The sequence below is a fragment of the Pelodiscus sinensis genome, chromosome 30 (genome assembly GCF_052426305.1).
Source record: "Pelodiscus sinensis isolate ZL-2025 chromosome 30, ASM5242630v1, whole genome shotgun sequence".
Taxonomy (NCBI): domain Eukaryota; kingdom Metazoa; phylum Chordata; order Testudines; family Trionychidae; genus Pelodiscus; species Pelodiscus sinensis.
The window spans coordinates 12,260,920-12,283,221 of NC_143081.1; the positions used below are offsets into that span (position 1 = coordinate 12,260,920).

At 46.6% G+C, this 22,302-nt stretch overlaps 1 protein-coding gene and 2 pseudogenes across 1 annotated transcript; all 3 read right to left on the bottom strand.

Moving 5' to 3' along the window:
* Window positions 1-3,608: 3,608 nt before the first annotated feature.
* LOC142821292 (olfactory receptor 6C75-like) lies at window positions 3,609-4,586 on the bottom strand (annotated as a pseudogene).
* Window positions 4,587-8,614: 4,028 nt separating this feature from the next.
* On the bottom strand, window positions 8,615-9,577 carry LOC142821285 (olfactory receptor 5AP2-like). Its single transcript, XM_075912132.2, has one exon. It carries the CDS (start codon window positions 9,575-9,577, stop codon window positions 8,615-8,617), a length of 963 nt encoding a protein of 320 aa, XP_075768247.2.
* Window positions 9,578-19,821: 10,244 nt separating this feature from the next.
* LOC142821169 (olfactory receptor 5B21-like) lies at window positions 19,822-20,802 on the bottom strand (annotated as a pseudogene).
* Window positions 20,803-22,302: the final 1,500 nt, after the last annotated feature.

Genomic DNA, 22,302 nt, shown 5'->3' on the forward strand with positions numbered 1-22,302 from the left:
CCCTCTCAGTCTTCTCTTTTCTAAACTAAACAAACCCAGTTATTTCAGTCTTCCTTCATGTCTTCTAGACCTTTAATCATTTTTGTTGCTCTTCTCTGGACCTTCTTCAGTTTCTCCACATCTTTCTTGAAATGTGGTGCCCAGAACTGGACACAATACTCCAGTAGGGGCCTCATCAGAGCAGTGCAGAGCGGAGTGGAAGAATGACTTCCTGTGTCTTACTCACCACAGTCCTTCTAATGCCTCCCTGAATCAGGTTTGCTTTTTTTTGCAACAGTGTTGCACTGTTGACTCGTGTTTAACTTGTGGTCCAGTATGACCCCTACAATCATAATGCAGGATGCATTTCTTAGGCCCTGGTGACTTGTCTAAGTAACTTTTGTCTTGTCCTTCCCTTATTTGAGCATTTGAACCTACCCCATTTAAACTGTCATTGCTGATGCTCGGCCTCCCTTCTTGGTGAAAGCCAGGACAAAGAAATCATTAATTGCCCCTTCCATCTGCACGTGTCCTGTTACTGTTTCATTCTCCCTCTAAGAATCAAAGGGTGTGATGGAGGGGCAGTTACAGATGACTTCTTGCAGGTGCTTCCTGGAGTGTTGATCTCCCTGTCTCCTGCAGCCGAGGCACCGAGCTGAGACCTCTGACCCCTTGACGAAGAGCAATCTCTTCAGGTCCAGGGGAAATGCAGTTCGGGCCCAGCTTCCAGGAAACCAACCCCCAACTCGGATCAGAACCCCAAATGAACCACTCCAGCAAGCCCTCTTTAACAATGAAAGCGAGAACGTACACACTGATGGCTCCCCCAGGTAACACTTATTTACACGGGGCTGGATAGGAAATACAAGTGATTTTATTAAGTACAAAGAGGAGGATTTCATAGGTTTCAAGAGAAAACAGAGCACGGTGAATAACAAATTTAAAATAACAGAAAATGCACAGCCAGGTCTATCACACTAAAACTTATTGCAAACTTATTACAAACGGTTTTATTTCAGCCAGACCCCCAAGCAAGGGAAGATCTTTTTCTCTCTAGGGTCCCTCACTATTTCCCTGGGTGTGTCTGGCCAGCCAAGGTGTTTAGTTTAGAAACAACGGTTCAGTCCCATTGTTTTATAGATTCCCCTTCGGCTGGGAACTTGTTCTCTTTCCCGACTTCCATGAATTTCCCTGGTCACATGTCTTCTTTGGACCAACCCCCGCTGAGACTCAAAGGACAAAGCAGGCTGCTTACAGGTGATCCCCCAGATATGGAGGTGTCCAAGAACTGGAAACTCCCTTGATGGGTTTCAATCGCACATTTAAAACCAAAAGCTATTCTGTACTGCGTATCTAACTTTCCACACAAGAGTGATACATGCCCAGGAGGAACATATACAGGTGCAGCAGACTGGGACGTTACAGGCAGTAGGTTACATGAGATATGTTGTCCACAGCATCTTTGCTAGATGCATATCTCTGCCCATAAAGGCAATTTTATAAAGGATGTTGGTGGGCTGGAACTCATGGTTTAGAACAGCAGTTCCCACCCACCGATGTGTGGATTGTGACTGGCCACACCCCCAGCTTTTATTTAGCTCCACCCAATGGGGTTCCCAAGGAATTCTCTACCCCCCTACTTCCCTACGCCGCAGCAGTGTGATTGGGGCAGTTGGTAGCTGGTTGTGCTGTGATGGGAGCCGGGCCCTAGTTCCAGCTCCAATGGCTGCTACCTGGCCCGGCATTTTGAGTGGCTGCCTTGGCCAGCACAGCTGAGCACCATGGGATGGGCAGCTGTCACTGCAACCCCGTTCTCCTGTCTCCTTGCTCTGTGGGAGCCTCCCCTTGGCCTCCAGCTTGTGCACACACATTATTATTATTCATTATTAAGTGCATACGCAAATATAAATGTGGAGAGGAGGGTTACTCAACTTTGGAAGCCCCAGGGACCAGAGTGATATTCACAGCACATGCCGAGGGCCGCAACTTAAGTGTGGTTGCATCTACATGCAAATAGATGCAAATATATAATTTCATATGGCTGGGCATAAATACAAAGATTAAGGCAAGATTACATAAGGCACAGGCCCCATGTAAATCAGTTCTGATATTAATACAATGCAATAGTTACCCAATTTCTACCCACATGACAGCACTTTTAATGAGCAATGACATGACAGTCCAGGACTTCAACTACTAAAGAGCATATCAACAAAAGACCATTATATTGACTCACTGTTGAGGCGCGTGTTCCCAGTGGAGGCCATGTTCAAAGGATCCCAGCTCTGGGCCGCGTGTTGAGCCCCGTGTAAACCCAAATCGTACTGCAGGCTGCAAACAAACAAGCCATGGACTCTGTGTAGCCCACGGGCTGTGTGTTGAGTCTGGTGTAGAATGTATCAGCCCAGTCAGACCTGCTAACTACCACCTGTTTAATTCTGGTACCGTTGAGACCAAAGTTTAGAGCAAGAGAATATACTTTAACAAATATTAGCACCTATTTTATTGTTTTTTTCAAATATACATGTGCAGCAGGTTTTCTAATTCTTCTTAACCATCTTGTCTCCCTTCCTTTGATATGCCTTATTTGCCAGGGGCTACCATTGCAATGACATGTATTATGTGTGTACAGATGCGATGTAAAACGACATGTGACCTCTCAAAGTTACCATACTGAATATACACATTTTTAGTGCCGGTATGCCAATAGCTTTTGAATGAGTTTGTCAGTCCATGGTATAAAAAAGTTGGGAACCAGTGGTTTAGAAAATCGATCTTATGAAGCTAAAGTCTACCTAAACTCCTAGGCTAGGTCTAGACTGGCATGATTTTCTGCAAATGCTTTTAATGGAAAAGTTTTTTTTAAAAAGCATTTGCAGAAAAGAGCGTCTTGATTGTCAGGCACGCTTTTCCACAAAAGCACTTTTTGCAGAAAAGCGTCTGTGCCAATCTAGATGCGCTTTTGCGCAAAACAAAATTGAGCTGTCTACATTGGCCCTTTTGTGCAAAAACTTTTGCCCGAATGGGAGCAGCATAGTATTTCCACAAGAAGCACTGATTTTGTACATTACAAAGTCAGTGCTCTTGTGGAAATTCAAGCGGCCAGTGTAGACAGCTGGCAAGTTTTTGCGGAAAAACTTGCCAGTCTAGACACAGCCCTAGGGTATGTTTACACTACATGGAGCCATGTAGATTACCTTTGTAGACATAGGAAAATGAAGCCACGATTTAAATAATCACTGCTTTATTTAAATTAAAATGGCTGTTGCGCTGTGCCGATGAGTGGTTTGCTCAGCGCGATAGACTGGACGCTCCACGGTCAACATCAAAGCCCTTTGTCAACCTCCCCGGTAAACCTCATCCCATGAGGCATAACGGGGAGGTCAACAAAGGGCTTTGATGTCGACCACGGAGCGTCCAGACTATTGCACTGTGCCGACAAACAGCTGATCGGCACAGTGCAGCAGCCATTTTAATTTAAATGAAGTGGCGATTATTTAAATCGCCTCTTCATTTTCCTATGTCTACAAAGGTAATCTACATGGCTCTGTCGACAGAGCCATGTAGTGTAGACATACTCCTAGTGTACACCAGGCCTAAAAATCTGTTCATTTCTATTTTACTATGTGCTAAAATTTGTCCTTTCAGATTTGATGCCTGTTTCCAAAAGCAACCAGTTTCAAAATAGCATTTCTCAGAGACTTTTTCACCTCCTTGTTTCTTAGGCAATAGATGACGGGGTTAATCATGGGAGTCAGAACTGTGTAGCAGAGCGAGAACATTTTGTGTAGGACCTTGGGAGTGTTGTTTGTGGGAACCACATAGACAGCGATCAGGGTCCCGTATAAAACTGTCACCACAATGAGGTGGGAGGAGCAGGTGGAAAAGGCCTTTTGCCTCCCGGTGCTGGAAGGGATTCTCAGGATGGTGGTGATGATACAAATGTAGGATGCCAGGGTCAGTAGCAAGGGTACAAGTGCCCCTATGGTAGAGTCACTATATGTCACTAGTTCCAGAGTCCGGGTGTTGCTGCAGGACAGTTTTATCATGGGTGAGAAATCACAAAAGAAATGGTCGATTTCTTTAGAATCACAGAATGTTAATTGGAACACAAAGCTGTTGGCTATGATGCCAAGTAGAAAGCCGCTTATCCAAGACACCACCACTAACTGGCCACAAATCCTGCCATTCATCAGAGCAGCGTAATGGAGGGGACGGCATATTGCTAAATACCGATCATAAGACATGGCCGTCAGCAGCCAAAATTCCGTAGCTGCCATGATAGAGAACCAATACAATTGCACCAGGCAGCCCTTAACAGAGATGTTTCTGTCCCCAGTCAGGAGACTGGTCAGAAGCCTGGGCAGGATGGAGGAGCTGTAACAGAGATCCAGGAAGGACAAGTTCCCCAGGAAGAAGTACATGGGGGTGTGAAGGTGTCGACTGGACACAACTAATGCAAGAATGAGGTTGTTTCCACCCATTGTCACAAGATAGATGACCAGAAACAGCAGGAAGAGGAGAGGCTGCAGTTCCGGGACCTCTCCAAATCCCAGAAGGATAAATTCCACAATGGGTGTTTGGTTTCTTCTTTCTGCTCTCTCCATAGCACGTATCTAGAGATAGAACATTGTTAAAAACTGGTGGAAAGTGGTTCATGCTGTCAGTTACACTGATGGAAACCTGGAATCGATAACCTTCTATGGCTGCATCTGCTTCAGATGAGCTTGTGTGCCCACAATGCCATTTCCACTCAAGCTCATTTGAAGAAACGAGCTTTGCCCACAAAAGCTCATGGTACACATGCATATTTGGAAGTCTTTATGGTGCTATAGGGCCACTCGTTCTTGTTACAAGCTAACATGGTATTCCTCTGAGACCGAGAATAAAATACACACACAAGATGTGAAATAGATAAATTCATTGAAAAATACTTCCATGAATGGCTATTATCTGGGATGGGCAAGAATGGCATCCCTAGCATCTATTCGTCAGGGATGAGAATGGATTAAAGGGGATGGAGAATTGAAGATTCTGTGTTTGGTTCATTCCTTCTGGGGCACTTGGCATTGGCCACAGTTGGAAGATGGTACACTGGGCTAGACGGGTCTTGTAAGGCAGCTTTTATGATTTTACCTTCAAAATCTGAGAGTAATTCAATACCCTTTCATGGGCATATTTTGCTAAAACCTAACGCTCTTAATTTCATTATACCGGGCCTCTCTGGTCCGGCAACTTTGGTGGTTCGGCAGGACAATGGATGTCTCTATACTACAGAGCCCTGGTCGGGAGCTGGTGGGTAGGAGCCAGATGGCAGGGGGCAGGTGGCTGGGAGCCCTGCTAGGAGGTAGTGGAAGAAGGACCAGGGCTGGTGGGGCTGGCAGCAGCCTAGCTCGAGTCAATGTCTGAGGTGGGGATGGTGGCCTGGGTGGCTGGAGGTAGGGGGACCAGTACCATGATCAAAATGAGTCCCACTCCTTACCCCTCCCAGAAAATACAAAAGGCTCTCTCCTTGGCCCCCTGCCCCTAGCCTCCCCAGGATGAAACCAACAGAGGGATGTAGATTAAGGGCCACCAAATTCGGAATGCAGCCTCCTCTTCTCCTAACGTAAAGCACGGTCAGGATGGGGTTGCGCCTGCAAAATGAGAGGTGCCCGCAATGAGACTGGTTCCCCAGAATTTGCAAAGGGAGGGGCAGAGAGAAGAGATGTGATACTGAGCGTGGCCACTGGGGGCAGCGAGCCGGCAGGGGAGAGCTGGACTGCAGGGTGACCAGAGAGGGCATGTGCACCAGCAAGAGAACGTCCGTCTGAGGCCAGGACTCTATTATGGAGCAGGTAAGTGGCCCTTAGGCGAAGTCCCAGCCCACCTTACCCCCCACACCACACCCTCCTGTGGAGCTCCCTAGCCCTCCCAACCCCCCCCCCCTCTGATCATTCCAGCCCTCATCCCCTTTTCCTCCCCCATCCCATGCCCACAGTGCCAGGCTCCTAGCACTCTCTCAGCCCCTCTGCCCCTTCTGCCACTCCCCCTGCATGGGAACTTCCTGCCCTCAGGGGCCTTCAACAGAGGCTGGGGCCAGAAATCCGTCCTCCTTGTCTGCCACATCCTGTTTCCCAGCAGCATGCTACTTACCCATCTCGTGGAAGCCTGTGGGTGTGAGGGTGGGAGGGAAAGAGGGATTGCAAGAGGCCGTAACTACTGGCTTCCTCTCCTCCTTCATCCAGAGTGCTGTGTAAACCACACAGTGATCAGGAGCTGATGCTCACTGAATGTGGCCAGAAATCTGTTACACCGCTTTGTGTTGTAAGGACAGCAGACCACTGACTGCACTTGGCATGGGAAGGACAGATAAACCAGGAGAACCTCCCAAGAACCTTGTAAAAAGACTCAGAGATGGTGATGGGGGTGATCACAGAAGACCCGTTAGGGCTGCTTCCCAATGTGCTGACAAAGTCACTGCCACTCGCCTCCTCACTTTCAGGGGTTTCTCACCACCCGGTCCTACTGGGCCTGGTCTCCTGGTCTCCCCCAGGCAAGGCACCGAGCTGAGCTCACATACACTTACCCCAAAGCAACAGAGACACTGAAACACTTCGGCTACATCTAGACTGGCATGAATTTCTGAATTCCGTTAAAAGCATTTTCGGAAAAGCATGTCTAGATTGGCAGGATGCTTTTCCGCCAAAGCACTTTTTGTGGAAAAGGGTCCGTGGCCAATCTAGACGTGGTTTTCTGCAAAAAAAACCCCGATTGCCATTTTTGCGATCGGGGCTTTTTTGTGGAAAACAGTAGTATGCTGTCTACACTGGCCCTTTTGGGCAAAAGTCTTTCGGAAAAAGACTTTTGCCTGAATGGGAGCAGCATAGTTTTTCCGGAAAAGCACTGATGATTTTACATGAGATCGTCAGTGCTTTTTCGGAAATTCAAGTGGCCAGTATAGACAGCTGGCAAGTTTTTCCGGAAAATCATCCGGAAAAACTTGCCAGTCTAGACACAGCCTTCAGGTCTGAGGAAAATGCAGTTTCAGACCCAGTATCCAGGCAACCAGACCTGAACTGGGATCTGAACTGCAAATAAACCACTCAGACAAGCCCCCTTCAGCCCCATCACAATGCAAGATGGATGCACACGCGGGTTGCTCCCCCAAGTAACAATTATTTACAGGCAATAGTAAAAATAAATAATTTTATTAAGTACAAACAGGAGGATTCAAGTGTTTGCAAGTGACGACAGAGCGAAGTGAAAGACAAATTTATAATAAACTGAAAGTGCACAGCCAGTGGACACATTAAAGCTCATTGCAACGTTTCCCTACAGCTATTGCAGTTTCGGCTAAAACCCCAAGCCAGGGAACATCCTTTTCTCCCTTTTGGTCTCTGGTTATTTCCTTGGTTTTGTCCAGCCAGCCAAAGACAAAGGGACAGCTCGTTTCCTATTGTTTCATTGATTTCACTGTGGGTAGGAACTTCTTGTTCTCTCTCCCGTGGAAAATTCCCTGCTCAGACTCTACCAGTTGGGGTGTTCCCATGTTGTCCCAAGGCCAACCCCTGCTTACACTTAGAGGACAAAGGAGGTTATTTACAGGTGACCACTAGGAAATGGAGGTACCCCAGCATTGGAAACACCTTTGATGGCGTTCAATTGTGTATTTAAAACCCTAAACCGTTCCCTACCCTATATTTCTAACTTTCCATACAAGAGTGATACATGCACCAAACTACGACATACAGACACAGCAGACTTCAGCATTAAAATGACATGAAGTATTTTGTCCAAAGCATATTCAAGTTAGACATATTTGTATCCATAAAACAATGTCATACAGCATCACCAAGAGTTCCTATCTCAGAGCATGATGGGATGTGCAGGAAGGATTCCTGTTCCATCTCCAGACAAGTTAACAAGCCATTCCAGGCTTCCCATACTGTGCAGGCAGAGAACACACAACACATCACGCTCAAATGCCTTAACCCTCTTGTAGCAAGAAAAAAATTATGAGTTCCCCAGAAGTGTCCTCCCAGGGTTCAGCGCCCAGCTGTGAGATGTCATGTGAAGAGGGGATTGTCTCCAAAGTCACGAAAAGTTCTTGGCTCTCGCTGCTCACCAGCTGGCATTTTCCTCATTCTCCTCTTCCCCTCTCCCACTATGTGCTTCTCCAATGAGGTCCAAGATCTGCTGGACTCTCCATGATGGTGCTATTTTGCATCTCTGGGAACTGGCGCCCAAGGAAGTTGAATTAATGAAGGTCATGCCCATGTGTTCTGCTCAGGAGTGTTGTCTGCGCTGAGGTCTACTTGCAATGCTGGCCACATGGGAATTGAAATTCAAACTGACCTGGGGATTTTCCTGTTCACCTGGAAACCAGTAGAGTTGCATGTTCTGGACTTTCTCAGTGTCGGGTATACACAACCCTGACTTTGACCATTCAAGTTCAAATTTTCTCCATGAATAGCACGAGTACCAAAGTCGGCTTGAGTGACCTGTAATGTCGATGGAACAAGCTTGCTTGTGTGGACTCATGGTTAAGAAAATCAAGGTTATGTAGCTACATTCAACCTAAACTCCTCTGTAGACCAAGCCTAAGAAACCAGATGAGTTCATTTCTATTTACTATATGCTAAAAATTGGCCTTTCATATTCTTTGCCTATTTCTGAAAGTAACAAACGTGAGAATAGCTTTTCTCAGAGACTTTTTGACCTCTTTGTTTCTCAGGCAGTAGACAACAGGATTGATCATGGGAGTCAGGACTGTGTAGAAGACAGAGGATATTTTGTATAGGATCTTGGGAGTGTTGTTTGTTGGAAACACATAGACAATAATCAGGGTCCCATACAAAACTGTCACCACAGTGAGGTGAGAGGAGCAGGTGGAAAAGGCCTTTTGCCTCCCGGTGCTGGATGGGATTCTCAGGATGGTGGTGATGATACAAACGTAGGATGTCAGGGTCAGTAGACAAGGCACAAATGTCCCTATGGTAGCAAAAGTAAAGGCCACCAGTTCCAGAGTCCGGGTATCGCTACAGGACAGTTTTATCATGGGTGAAAAATCACAATAGAAATGGTCAATTTCTTTGGAATCACAGAATGTTATTTGGAACACAAAACTATGTGCTGTGATGCTGAACAGAAAACCACTTATCCAGGACCCTGCCACGAGCTGGACACACACCCGGCCGTTCATCAGGGCAGCGTAGCGGAGGGGATGGCATATGGCTACATACCGATCGTAGGACATGGCTGCAAGCAGCCAAAGTTCTGTAGCTGCCATAATAGCGAACAAATATAATTGCACAAGGCAGCTCTCAATAGAGATGGTTCTGTCCCCAGTCAGGAGACTGGACAGCAACCTGGGCAGAATGGAGGAGCTGTAACAGAGATCCAAGAAAGACAAGTTCCACAGGAAGAAATACATGGGGGTGTGAAGGTGCTGATCAGCCACAACTAGCACAACGATGAGGATGTTCCCACCCATTGTCACAATGTAAATCACTAGAAACAGCAGGAAGAGGAGGGGCTGCAGTTCAGGGCCGTTCCCAAACCCTAAGAGGATAAATTCCATGATAGGTGTTTCGTTTCTTCCTTCTGCTTTCTCCATAATACCTGTCTAGAAATAGAACATTATTAAATATTGATGGAGTGCAAATTGTTCTGAAAGTTACTCTGGCAGAAACCTGAAGGAGGTCACCTCTTACTGGTGCATCTCTCCACTGGAAGAATCAAGTTGTCTATACACAGAGGAAGATTCATATCACTAAGGGTGTGTCTAGACTACAGGATTTTGTCGTCAAAAGTGGTCTTTTCTCAACAAAACTATACCTGCGTCCACACTGCCTTTGAGTTATGTCGACATGATGTTGACAAAACTCAGCAGTTTTGTTGATGTATGTAAACCTCATTCTATGAGGAATAACGCCTTTTGTTGACAGAGTTCTGTCGATAGAAGGCATTATTGCATCTACACTGTCCTTTGTGTCCACACTGTTTTGTCGACAAAGCGGCTTGCTTGTCGACAGAACTGGATGTCGTCTAGATGCTCTTTGTCGACAGAAGCTTTGTCAACAGTATCTGTTGACAAAACTTCTGTCGACAAAACCCTGGAGTCTAGACGTACCCAAAGTGGCAGAATTTTCAGTAGATGGTGAATCAATAGCATGGATTCCTATTGAATTACTAGAAATGTCCCATCTAACTACCACAAGCTCTTTTGAACTTAAAACAAAGACTTCTAAGCTAGAACTCTGGGCCATCTTTATCACATTAGGGCCATCATAAGATAACTAGAAGAAAAAACAAAGAAAAAAATATTAAAAATGTGGGCTATTTAGATGTCATCCTTGCGTACGTCCAGTCTGCAGTCGGGAGGTGAAATTCCTAGCTTGGGTAGATGAACAAGCATTTGCTTTGACCAAGAAAGATAAAATTCGCAGTGGGAACATGACGACACACACAGTGACTTGGCACAGCCACCCGTGTTCGTATCTAGGGTCTCACATGGGGTTGTTCTCAGTGAGAGATTATTTCCCCAAATTGTATGATGCATATAATACAGATGTGTTTAAAGAAATAATAGCAGATCCTTGCTCTTAAAGCAAAGATACCTGGCCAATGAATCCGATACCTCTTAGTTGCTTTGCCCCTACAGTCATCTTGATAAATCCTTCCGTCTGATCTCTTCAGCCTCTAACTTATGATGTGCCCATGGAATAAGCTGTGAGCTGTCTACACTGGCCCCTTGAATTTCCGGAAAAGCCCTGACGATTTACTGTAAGAAATCAGCTGCTTTTCCGGAAAAACTATGCTGCTCCCCCTCGGGCAAAAGTCCTTTTTCAGGAAAACTGTTCCAGAAAAGGGCCAGTATAGACAGCACAGTAGTATTTTCCGCAAAAAAGCCCCGACCGCGAAAATGACGATCGGGGCTTTTTTCCGGAAAAGCGCGTCTATATCAGCTTTTCTGGAAAAGCATCCTGCCAATGTAGACGCTCTTTTTCCGGAAATACTTATAACGGAAAACTGTTCCGTTTTAAGCATTTCAGGAAAAGGGTGCCAGTGTAGACGTAGCCTCTGTGTGTCAGGGATGAGACTAGGTAACGGGTGGATCTGTTGGTAATTCCCTGTTGTGTTCATTCCCTCTAGGGCACCTGGCATTGGCCACTGTAGGAAGACAGGACATTGGACTAGATGGACCTTGAAAGGCCGTTTTTATGTTCTTCCCCTCAAAATCTGTGTGTCATTCAATTTTCTTATCTAAGCATATTTTGCTCAAACCCACCTCTCTCCATTGAATTTTCTCTTGGATTGAAGAAGCCCTCCTATTCTTTTGATTATGGGGGATGCCTGAGCAAGCACTTATCTTTTTCAACCAGATAGTATCATTTTCACGGTGCTGTTTTAGCCTTCCCAGTTACGATCTCTTGTCAGTTACAACCTCACCAGATCCCTTCCTTCACATGTTTGGAGCTAAGAGGAGAATCTTTGCACTATGTTTTCCATTCGTTTCAACTTTTAATACAGGCGCTCCCACCAACTTATGACAATTGGTTTCTGGGGAACTGTCGCAAGTCGGGGGTGTCATAACTCAAGCCCTCATTTACAATAGGCATCATGCACCATCGTAAATGTGTGCCGAGGACATAAGTTGGGGGGTTTCAGCCCTTTCTGCACTTAAAAAACCAGTTGTAAGTGCCGGGGGGGGGGGAGGTGCAACTTGGGCAGTTGCAACTTGGGGGTTTCCTGTTGCTACTAGGAGAAAGTGAAGTAAATGGGGCGGGGGGGTTAACTTACATAATCCTGCTTCCAGCCTTGCATTAATTTCAATTGGTTAAATAACCAGACAAAACACATGGTAGTGAGGCTTACAAAGTTTGACAAAAAGGGTTCTGGGGTCAGCAGATCCTTATCTAGACTGCTGGGCTGCTGTGGCCAGCTGCAGCCCTGCTCCCAGTCCCATTGACACGGGCAGGGACACGCTCAGCTGTGGTGACATGGTAGCTCTCTGACTGGCCACTGCATGGACCAGCAATCGAGAAGTGACAGTCCAGATCCCCACCAGCTCCCCAGCCTAAGGCCCCACCCATGTATCGCCCTATCCTGGTGCAAACACCAGCAAGTAGGAATTTGTTTCCCCATCTGACTCTTCCTGAACATGGAGAAAAAACATGCTCGTCTCTGGTATCCTGGCTGAGAGATTTCCCCGGGGAGTTCACTTAGTGTCACACCGGTTAAAGTTAAAGTACACATTTATGAACTACCGAGGCAAGAGATAGCAAACCGGTCAAAGCAGCTTGCCTAGCAAATAAACAAAAGCACAGACTAGCCTTAACACACTAGATAGATTAGGAGAGAATAAGTAATATCTCACCCTCACTGATAATACCAGAATCTCAAGGCACAAGCGGCATTTACTTTAGAATATGTGTTTTCTAGGGTTCATTACGAAGGCTAGAAATCCTGTTAGCTCGGATCCAGCACTGCCCGCAGGTCTGTCTTTGTTCCTTGGGTCTTTCCAGGAGCCCTCTTCTGCGGTGAACGAAGAGAATCTATGAGCTCGCTCCCTGCTATATAGAGATTCAAACGGGGTGGGAACCCTTTGTTTCAAATGTTGGCTCCCAGATGATTTATGGACAAATAAAGACATTACACGAGGGAGTCCAGAGTCATGTGGCTTGGACACTCTCTCCCCTCTCCCCACTTTTATAGTCATAGTAACCATTACTTACAGGCTCTCTGGAGAGGTCTCAGAAAAGCTCATCAGATGAGAGAAAGGTTCTCCTAAGGCTGATGTTTTCTCTAATGGCTAATTACCCCAATTCTAGAAACAAACCCAATTCTAGAGGGTCATGTTTTCTATAACTTTTTTTCGCTCTTCTCTTTACTTTTTCTAGTTTGTCCACATATTTCCTAAACACTGGACACAATACTTCAGCTGAGGTCAATTCAACATGTAATACAGCAGAAGAATTACATCTTGTGTCTTGCTTATGTAACTTCCTCTTTCCTCCCTGGGTTACTTGGGAGCAGGTCACACTCACAGATGTGCCTGGATGCCTGATGGTTTTAGCATAAAAGGAGATCCTGAGTACCCCAGTGGTGATGTCGTTTAGTTGGGGAAACCCTATTCACCCCCTTGCTGCTGTCCCTTGCTCATAAAGAACATATAATGGTGAAGCCTCCACCAGTTTGGCCCTGTAACACACTTACTGGTGTGACTTGGGAACCTCCAGGGATAAACTTATTCCAACAGTAAACTAGATCTAACTTCAGAACAACATTTACAAATCATAACTAATATACTTCTAATAGATTGCATTAGAATATACAACCTTTACTTAACTTAAAGAAACAGGATATAACAAATTAACAGTGAATAACATCAATTGACAAAGTACACAGAAGTAAAAGGAACTTATCTAACTCCCATTTGCACTGCCAATATTTATTCCACCCTAGAATTTGCACACCCCTAGACTCAGAGTCCCAGACTTTTGCTTGAATGGGCGCGCTGGAAGAACTGCAGCTGTAATGGAGATTCTCTGTAGGGAGGGTGTATGTGGGTGTCAGGGGGCGAACCACCCCCTCCCCTTTAGCCCCGTATGGTTGTGGGGTAGGGGAGCCCGCGTTCAGTTCACGGAGGGGCTCTCTGCTACCCCTGACCCTTTTTCTCTTGGCCTATAGGATGTAGAAGGGTTCTCTTATATCGGGGTCGAGCCCCGCTATGACCAGGACCCTCCTACTTAACCCCTGTGGCCAGTAAAGGTCCCAGTCTCCGGTGCTCTCTCCAGTCCAGCTCTTACCAGTCCGTTGACACCGCCTCGGTCGGAGCGTCCCTCCCGTGGTCCTACGTCGCCTGGTTGCTCTTCCGTGGCCTGGGGTCTGGTCAATCCCAGCTCAGCTCTCCACCGCAGCCCTAAGGTTGCCCCCTCTTGCTCGGGGGGATAGGGAGGTGCTATCCAGGTCCTCCGCTTGCCAGCCCCCGGCGCGATCCACCGGCCCCTCCTGGGACCTCCGCCCCCCCTCAGCATCCTCCGCCGCTGTTTCCCACTCGCGGGTGTGCCTCCCCCCAGGTGTGCTGGTGCATGCGCGGCAATGCAGCCAGCACTCCCCCGGCTCTTCGCTCACCACGCGAGCTGCCCGCGTGCCTGGACACAGCGCAGGTGACGGGGCTGGCCCGTCACAGTGGGTGCAAGCTATGCAGCACCTCTGGTTCACTGGGTTGGCCTCTCTGTCTCTCTTTGAACCCAGAATTAGTCTGTGTCTCTGAGGTCTGTCCCAGGCAGCATTTCCCCAAAGATGCCCAGTTACTCACAGTCTCCGGGTATGTCTACACTACAGCGCTAATTCGAACTAACTTAGTTCGAATTAGTTAATTTGAACTAAGCTAATTCGAACTAATGGATCCAGACTAAAAAACTAGTTCGAATTACCATTTTGCTAATTCGAACTAGCATGTCCACATTAAGTGGACCCTGAACCGGGGTTAAATATGGCCGGAAGCAGTGCCAGCAGGGCATCAGATGAGGACTTAGAGCGTGGAGCTGCTGCCTCAGGCTAGCCGAGGGCTGTGCTTAAAGGGACCCGACCCCCACCCCGGACAGACAGTTCTCAGGGGTGCCCCGCTTGCAAAGCAGTCCTGACTTGGAGTGCCCTGAGTGCCCACACTGGGCACATCACAGCACTCGGCCATCAGACTGGCTGCACTTGCCGCAGGCTGCCATCTAGGAAGAGGGGGCAATTGGGGGGCTGCAAAAGAGCTTCCACTCCCAGAAGCCCACAGAGCCAGCCCAGTCCTCCCCATCAGGGGCTCGTACCCCATTCCTCCTTCACCTCCTTCCACTTACCCCTCTCTAGCCCCCCTTCCTGATGTACAAAATAAAGAAAACATGTGTTCAAAAATAGAATCTCTCTTTATTGAACAAAACTCAGGGAGACTGGGAAAAGGAGGTGGGAGAGGGGAAGAGAGAGAGTGGGAGAGGAGAGGGCAACTACAATGACCAGAGGTTTGGAACAGGTCCCATATGAAGAGAGGCTAAAGAGACTGGGACTTTTCAGTTTTGAAAAGAGGAGACAGAGGGGGGACAGGATAGAGGTCTATAAAAGCATGAGTGGGGTGGAGAGGATGCATCAAGAAAAGTTCTTCATTAGTTCCCATAATAGAAGGACTAGAGGACACCAAAGGAAAGGAATGGGTAGCAGGCTTCAAACTAGTAACAGAAAGTTGTTCTTCACAAAGCAAAGAGTCAACCTGTGGAACTCCTTGCTGCAGGAGGCTGTGAAGGCTAGAACTAGAACAGAGTTTAAAGATAAGTGAGAGCAAGTCATGGAGGTTGGGTTCATGGAGTGGTATTAGCCAGGGGGTAGGAGTGGTGTCCCTGCCCAAAGTTTGTGGAAGGCTGGAGAGGGATGGCACGAGACAAATGGCTTGGTCACTGTCTTCGGTCCATCCCCTCCAGGGTCCCTAGGGTTGGCCACTGTCGGCAGACAGGCTACTGGGCTAGATGGACCTTTGGTCTGACCCAGGACGGCCATTGTAAGCTCAGGGTCGGGGGTCTCAGTGGACCCCCTTGATTTTCATGCACACCTGCTCCTGGGTGGCCAGGCTGGCAGCTCTCCTGCCCTAGACGGCCACTTTCCTGTGCCTAGTGTGGAGGTCATGGACGAGGTCCACGATGTCCACACTAGACCAGGTGCATGCCCGCCTCTTGCGTTCCCGGGCAAGCTCCCAGGAGCCGCCAGCCTGGTCCCGGGAAGAGGGGGTGGGCTGGGGGCCATCGGGTGGCTGGCTCGAGGCGTGACAGGTGCAGGGTCTGCTGGCTGGGTGCTGGCAGGCTTGCACCTGGCATGGGCACCGTAGCCAGCCCGTGCCACTTTAAGAGGTCCGGGGCCGGGAGCGGGGCAATAGAGTTTCCCTGGTGTTGGCCAGAGTGGCCACCAGGGAAACCTGTGGAGGGCTAGCCTCCCACTAGTTCGAATTAAGGGGCTGCACAGCCCTTAATTCGAACTAGTAAATTCGAACTAGGCTTAATCCTCGTAAAATGAGGTTTACCTAGTTCAAACTAAGCGCTCCGCTAGTTCGAATTAAGTTTGAATTAGCGGAGCGCTAGTGTAGCACCTATCAAAATTAATTCGAACTAATGTCCGTTAGTTCGAATTAACTTTGTAGTGTAGACAAACCCTCCTTCTGTGTGCTGGATGCAGAGTAGCTTCTAGTCACAAGTACAGCCAAAGGGCCTCCCTTCTAGGGCAATTGGAAGCAGCCTGATATATCCCAGTTCCAAAGGCTTGCTGTCCCAGTCTGTAACTGCAACATAACAGCTCCTGAACTGGATCAAACACCTCCACAGCAGCCTGGCTCCCTTTGTGCTCCAAAAACATAGGGAAGAGTTCACAGACTGCTCAGTCTTCCTCCACACAAGTGGAGAGACTCCAGATCTCCAAAACAGAAGTCACTTCCTTCCTGTTTTCCCCCAGGGCTCATGGTAATTGTAGTCTGTGTGGCTAGATTGCAGCATATAGGGTCTTCCCAGAAAATAAGCAGAGGCACCTTTAGTAAGGGGACTAAACTTATATCACTTCTGCTAAAATATCCCAGGATGATGCATATTTGTTTTGCAACAGTGTTCCACTGTTGACTCATATTTGCCTTGTGATCCATTATGACCCCTAGACCTCGTTCTGCACAAATCTTTTCTAGGTGGTCACAGAGGCTATGTCTAGACAGCAGAGCTATTTTGGGATACCGGAAGTTTCAGGAAATAGCTATTCTGTGTCTTTTAATGTGCTAGTTATTTCAAAAAAGATTTCAAAACAAGGGGTGCACTATTCTGCGATGTCCCTGAAACTCTTATTCTATGGGGGTTAAGGAACTTGTCGGAATTGCACTTTATTTTAAAATTTGGCACCGTGTAGACAAATTGCTTATTTCGAGTTGAGGATGCAAGTGCAGATGAACCTTAACAGATTGTTCCTTTCCTAAGTGGAGATATTTACATTTGTGTTTATTGAATTTCACCCTACTTACCTCAGACCATTTCTCCAGTTTGTCCAGATCATTCTGAATTACAATTCTCTCCTTTAAAGTACTTTCAACTCCTTCCGGTTTGGTATCATCCGCAAACTCATAAGCGTACTTTGCGTTGTCTAAATCATTGATGATGATATTAAATTCTGCCAGACTCAGAACAGATCCCTGCAGAACCCCACTTGTTATGTTTTGTAGTATAACTGTGAACCATTAATTACTATCTGGAATGCTTATCCAACCAGTTATGTACCAACCTTACAGTTTGTGTATTTCCTTAGTTTATTAATGAGAAAATCATGCAAGTCTGTATCAAACAGTTTATTAAAGGCTAGAAATACCACATCTACAACTTTCCCCTTATCTACAAGGCTTTTTATCCTGTTAAAGGAAGCAATAAACTTGGTTTGACGTGATGTGTTCTTTATTTACCCCATTATCTTCTAAATGTTTGCAAATTGATCCCTGTGTGATTTGCTCCATTATCTTTCCTTGTACAGAAGCTTCAGTGGGTAGCCTAGTTAGTCTGTACAGGATAAACTTAAAAAACAACAAATAGTCTGGTAGCACTTTAAAGACTAACAAACCATGTAGATGGTATCATGAGCGTTTGCGGGCACAGTCTACTTCTTCAGATGGTCCTCTGAAGAAGTGGTCTGTGCCCATGAACATTCATGATACCAGCTACATGTTTTGTTAGTCTTTTACAAAACCTAAAAACAACAAATAGAAATGAAGGGAAGAAACCTGAAAGAGTTGGTCTGTGCCATGGTTTCCAGCCCCCACCCCTACTGGTGGGGCCCCCTGGGGGAAGGGGCTGAGGTTGAGGTTGGAGAAAAAGTTGGGGGTGGAGAGGTCAGGGAGCGTAGGGGGCTCAGACAGTGTTAGGAGCAGGAGGACCTAGGATGGGCAAAATGGAGCAGAGGGCTGGCGGGGGGGAGGGGGGAGATCTCAGACAGGGTTGAGAGGGCTGGAATCTGGAGGCCTGGGGTGGGAGGTCCAGGGTGCAGGAGCCCCCTTTAAGAACCACTTACCTGCTCCATTGCAAAGCCCCATCCTCAGCTGGCCAGACTCAGTTGGTGCAATTGCCCCCTCTGGTTACCCTGCAGTCCAGCTCTCCCCTGCCCGCTTGCTTCCCGCGGTGGCCACACTCAGTAACACATCTCCTCTCTCCACCCCTCCCTCTACAAATTGTAGGGAAATAGTCCTATTGCTGGCACCTCCCCTTTTCCAGGCAGAACCACAACCTGCCCTTGCTTTAGGTTCGGGTAAGAGGTAAGTGTATACCAAATTTGGTGGCACAAGCTCTTATCATTTTGGAGATGCTCCCGAATAAACAGACTCACAAGAGACACAGAGACAGATGCATATTATGTATGTAGGTACATATATACACATGCACATGCATTCACATACATTTATATATAGGTATTTATATATACACAGAGGGTATGTCTACACTACCCTCCTATTTCGAAGTAGGAGGGTAATGTAGGCATACCGCACTTGCAAATGAAGCCCGGGATTTGAATTTCCCGGGCTTCATTTGCATAAGCCGGGCGCCGCCATTTTTAAATCCCGGCTGGTTCGAACCCCGTGCCGCGCGGCTACACGTGGCACGAACTAGGTAGTTCGAACTAGGCTTCCTAGAGAGAGAGAGAAAGAGAGAGAGAGAGAAAGAGAGAGAGAGAGAACAATAATATAATGTACAAATGACAGCTGCAGTTAATGAATTCTTTGTCCTAGCTTTCACCAAGAAGACTGGCTGTGAATGGATGCCTAACATTGAGAATACCAGTTTAAATGGGGTATGCTAAGACACTAAAATAGGGAATGAACAAGTGAAAAGTTACTTAGACAAAGTTTCTTGAAGGGCCAGAAGAAATGCCTTCCATACGATTCAAGGAGCTAATTGAAGAGATATCTGAGCCCCCAGCGATTATCTTTAAAAAGTCCTGGAATATGAGAGAGATTTCAGATTATTTCAAAAGGACAAATCTAGTGCCCATCTATAGAGAAAGGAGATAATTACAACCCAAGGAACTACAGACCGTCACCTTAACTTCTGTACAAGATAAACTTAAAAAACAACAAATAGTCAACACCATATGTGCCACTCGGGGAAATGAAATTCAAACTTTCCCGGGCTTTTTCCTGATCAGTTGGAAAGCAGCGGAGCAAGGCAATAGATTGTGGGATGCTTCCCAAGGGCCAAAAGCATCGACTTTCTCAACGCTCAGTCTACATTGCCGTGAATTTGACATGTAAGGTAACATTTTGCGATACTCTTGGGCTATGTCTAGACTGCAAGCCTCTTTCGAAAGAGGCTCTTTCGAAAGATACTTTCGAAAGAGCCTCTTTCGAAAGAGAGCGTCTAGACTGCACGTTGAACTTTCGAAAAAGCGGCTTGCTTTTTCGAAAGAAAGCATCCAGTGAGTCTGGATGCTCTCTTTCGAAGAAGCCCTATTTACATTGAAGAACGCCTTCTTTCGAAAGAGGAACTTTTGAAAGAAGGCGTTCTTCCTCGTGAAATGAAGTTTACCGCCGTCGAAAGAAAAGCCGCTTTCTTTCGATTTAATTTCAAAAGAACGCGGCTGCAGTCTAGACGCAGGTGAGGTTTTTTCGAAAAAAACCCTGAGTCTGGACACAGCCTTGGTGAACAACAGGAGTACTGAAATTGACTTCAGTGGCCATTAACAGGAACAGTCTTGGCAGTGTGGGCTCGAAGTTCAGAAAATCAACCTTACACAGCCACATTCAACCTAAACTCCAAATGTAGACCAGCCCTTAGAAACTGGAGCAGTTCATTTCTATTTTACTAACTGCTAAAATTTGTCCTTTCAGACTCTGCGCCTGTTTCTGAAAGCAACCAGATTCAGAACAATTTTTCTCAAAGACTCTTTGACCTCCTTGTTTCTCAGGCAGTAGATGACGGGGTTGATCATGGGATTCAGGACTGTGTAGAAGACCGAGAATATTTTGTGTAGCATTTTGGGAGTGTTGGTTGTTGGAACCACATAGACAGCAATTAGAGTCCCATAGAAAACTGACACCACGGTGAGGTGGGAGGAGCAGGTGGAAAAGGTCTTTTGCCTCCCGGTGCTGGAAGGGATCCTCAGGATGGTGGTGATGATACAAATGTAGGACGTCAGAGTCAGTAGCAAGGGCACAAGAGCCCCTGTGGTAGCAACAATAAATGTCACCAGTTGCAGAGTCCGGGTGTCACTGCAGGACAGTTTTATCATGGGCGATAAATCACAAAAGAAATGGTCGATTTCTTTGGAATCACAGAACGATAATGAGAACACAAAGCTATTTCCTATGGTGCTGAGCAGGATGCCGCTTATCCAGGACCCTGCCACGAGCTGGGCACACACCCTGCCGTTCATCAGAACAGCATAACGGAGGGGATGGCATATTGCTAGATATCGATCATATGACATGGCCGTGAGCAGCAAAAGTTCTGTAGTTGCCATGATAGAGAACCAATAAAATTGCCCCAGGCAGCCCTTAACAGAGATGGTTCTGTCCCCAGTCAGGAGACTGGCCAGCAGCCGGGGCAGGAAGGTGAAGGTATAACTGATGTCCAGGACAGACAAGTTCCCTAGGAAGAAGTACATGGGGGTGTGAAGGTGCTGATCAGCCACAACTAACACCACAATGAGGATGTTCCCACCCGTTGTCACAATGTAGATGGCCAGAAACAGCAGGAAGAGGAGAGGCTGCAGTTCAGAGACCTCCCCAAATCCCAGGAGGATGAATTCCATGATGTGCGTTTGGTTTCCTCCTCCTTCTTTCTCCATACAACGTATCTAGAAATAGAAAATTAATCAATATTGGTGAAGTGCAGTTTTGTGCTGTCAGTTTCACCGAAAGAAACCTGGAGGAGGTAAATTCCCACTGCTGTGTCTCTCCACTGGAAGAATGAAGTTGTCAATGAACAGCGGAAGACTCATATCAGTAGGTGGAAGAATCTTCCGTAGGAATAAGAGATTCTCTGGAAAAGGGCTTTATTCCGGAGGATCGGGCCAGTCTAAATGCTTTTTTTCCGGCTTTTCTCCAAGCCGGGAAAAAAGCGGCAGACATATTTATTTAAATCCGCGGGGGATATTTAAATCCCCCACGGATTTCCCTATTCCCACTTTCAAATTTAGCATGCCCCTTCCGAAAAAGGGGCCAGTGTAGATGTAGCCTGTGAGTCAGAAGCATGAAGCCGTATTGAATTACAAGAAATGTCCTATTAACTCCTGCAAGCTCTTTTGAACTTGAAACAAAGACTTATTAGGTAGAAATCTGACTCATCTTTATCACATCTACATCATCACCGTACACCTTGAAGAAATAACAAAATATCTGTTGGAAATGAGATATATGTTAAGTCATTCACAACTTGGGTATATGTACGTTCACTCACTTTGAACTAGCTAGCAGGAAAAAATTAGCCATGAGAACATGTGATACAGACAGTGGGTTGTGATAGCTACCTGTGTACGTATCCAGGATTTCACATAGGATTATTGTCAGAAAGAGATTGTTTATTTCTCTAGACTGGCAAGATTTTGCGCAAATATTTTTACCAGAAAAGTTTTTTCCGTTAAAAGTATTTGCACAAGAGAGCGTCTACACTGGCATGAATGCTTTAGCGCAGAAGACATCTTTTGTGCAAAAGCATCTGTGCCAGTGTAGATGCTCTCTTGTTCAAGAAATTAACTTGGCTGTCTACACTTGCCCTCTTGCACAAGAATACTTGCGCAAGAGGGCTTATCCATGAGCAGGAGCGTCAGAGTATTTGCACAAGAACCACTGATTTTGTACAGTATAAAGTCAGTGTTCTTGCGCAAATACTCGTGGCCAGTGTAGACAGGCGGCAAGATTTTGCGTAAAAGTGGCCACTTTTGCACAAAATCATGCTAGTCTAGAATCATAAAATCATAGGACTGGAAGGGACCTTGAGAGGTCATCGAGTCCAGCCCCCCGCCCTCAAGGCAGGACCAAGCTCCGTCTACACCATCCCTGACAGATGTCTATCTAACCTGTTCTTAAATATCTCCAGAGAGGGAGATTCCACCACCTCCCTTGGCAATTTATTCCAATATTTGACCACCCTGACAGTTAGGAACTTTTTCCTAATGTCCAATCTAAACCTTCCTTGCTGCACTTTAAGCCCATTACTCCTTATCCTGTCCTCAGAAACCAAGAGGAACAAATTTTCTCCTTCCTCCTTGTGACACCCTTTTAGATATTTGAAAACCGCTATCATGTCCCCCCTTAATCTTCTTTTATCCAAACTAAACAAGCCCAGTTCA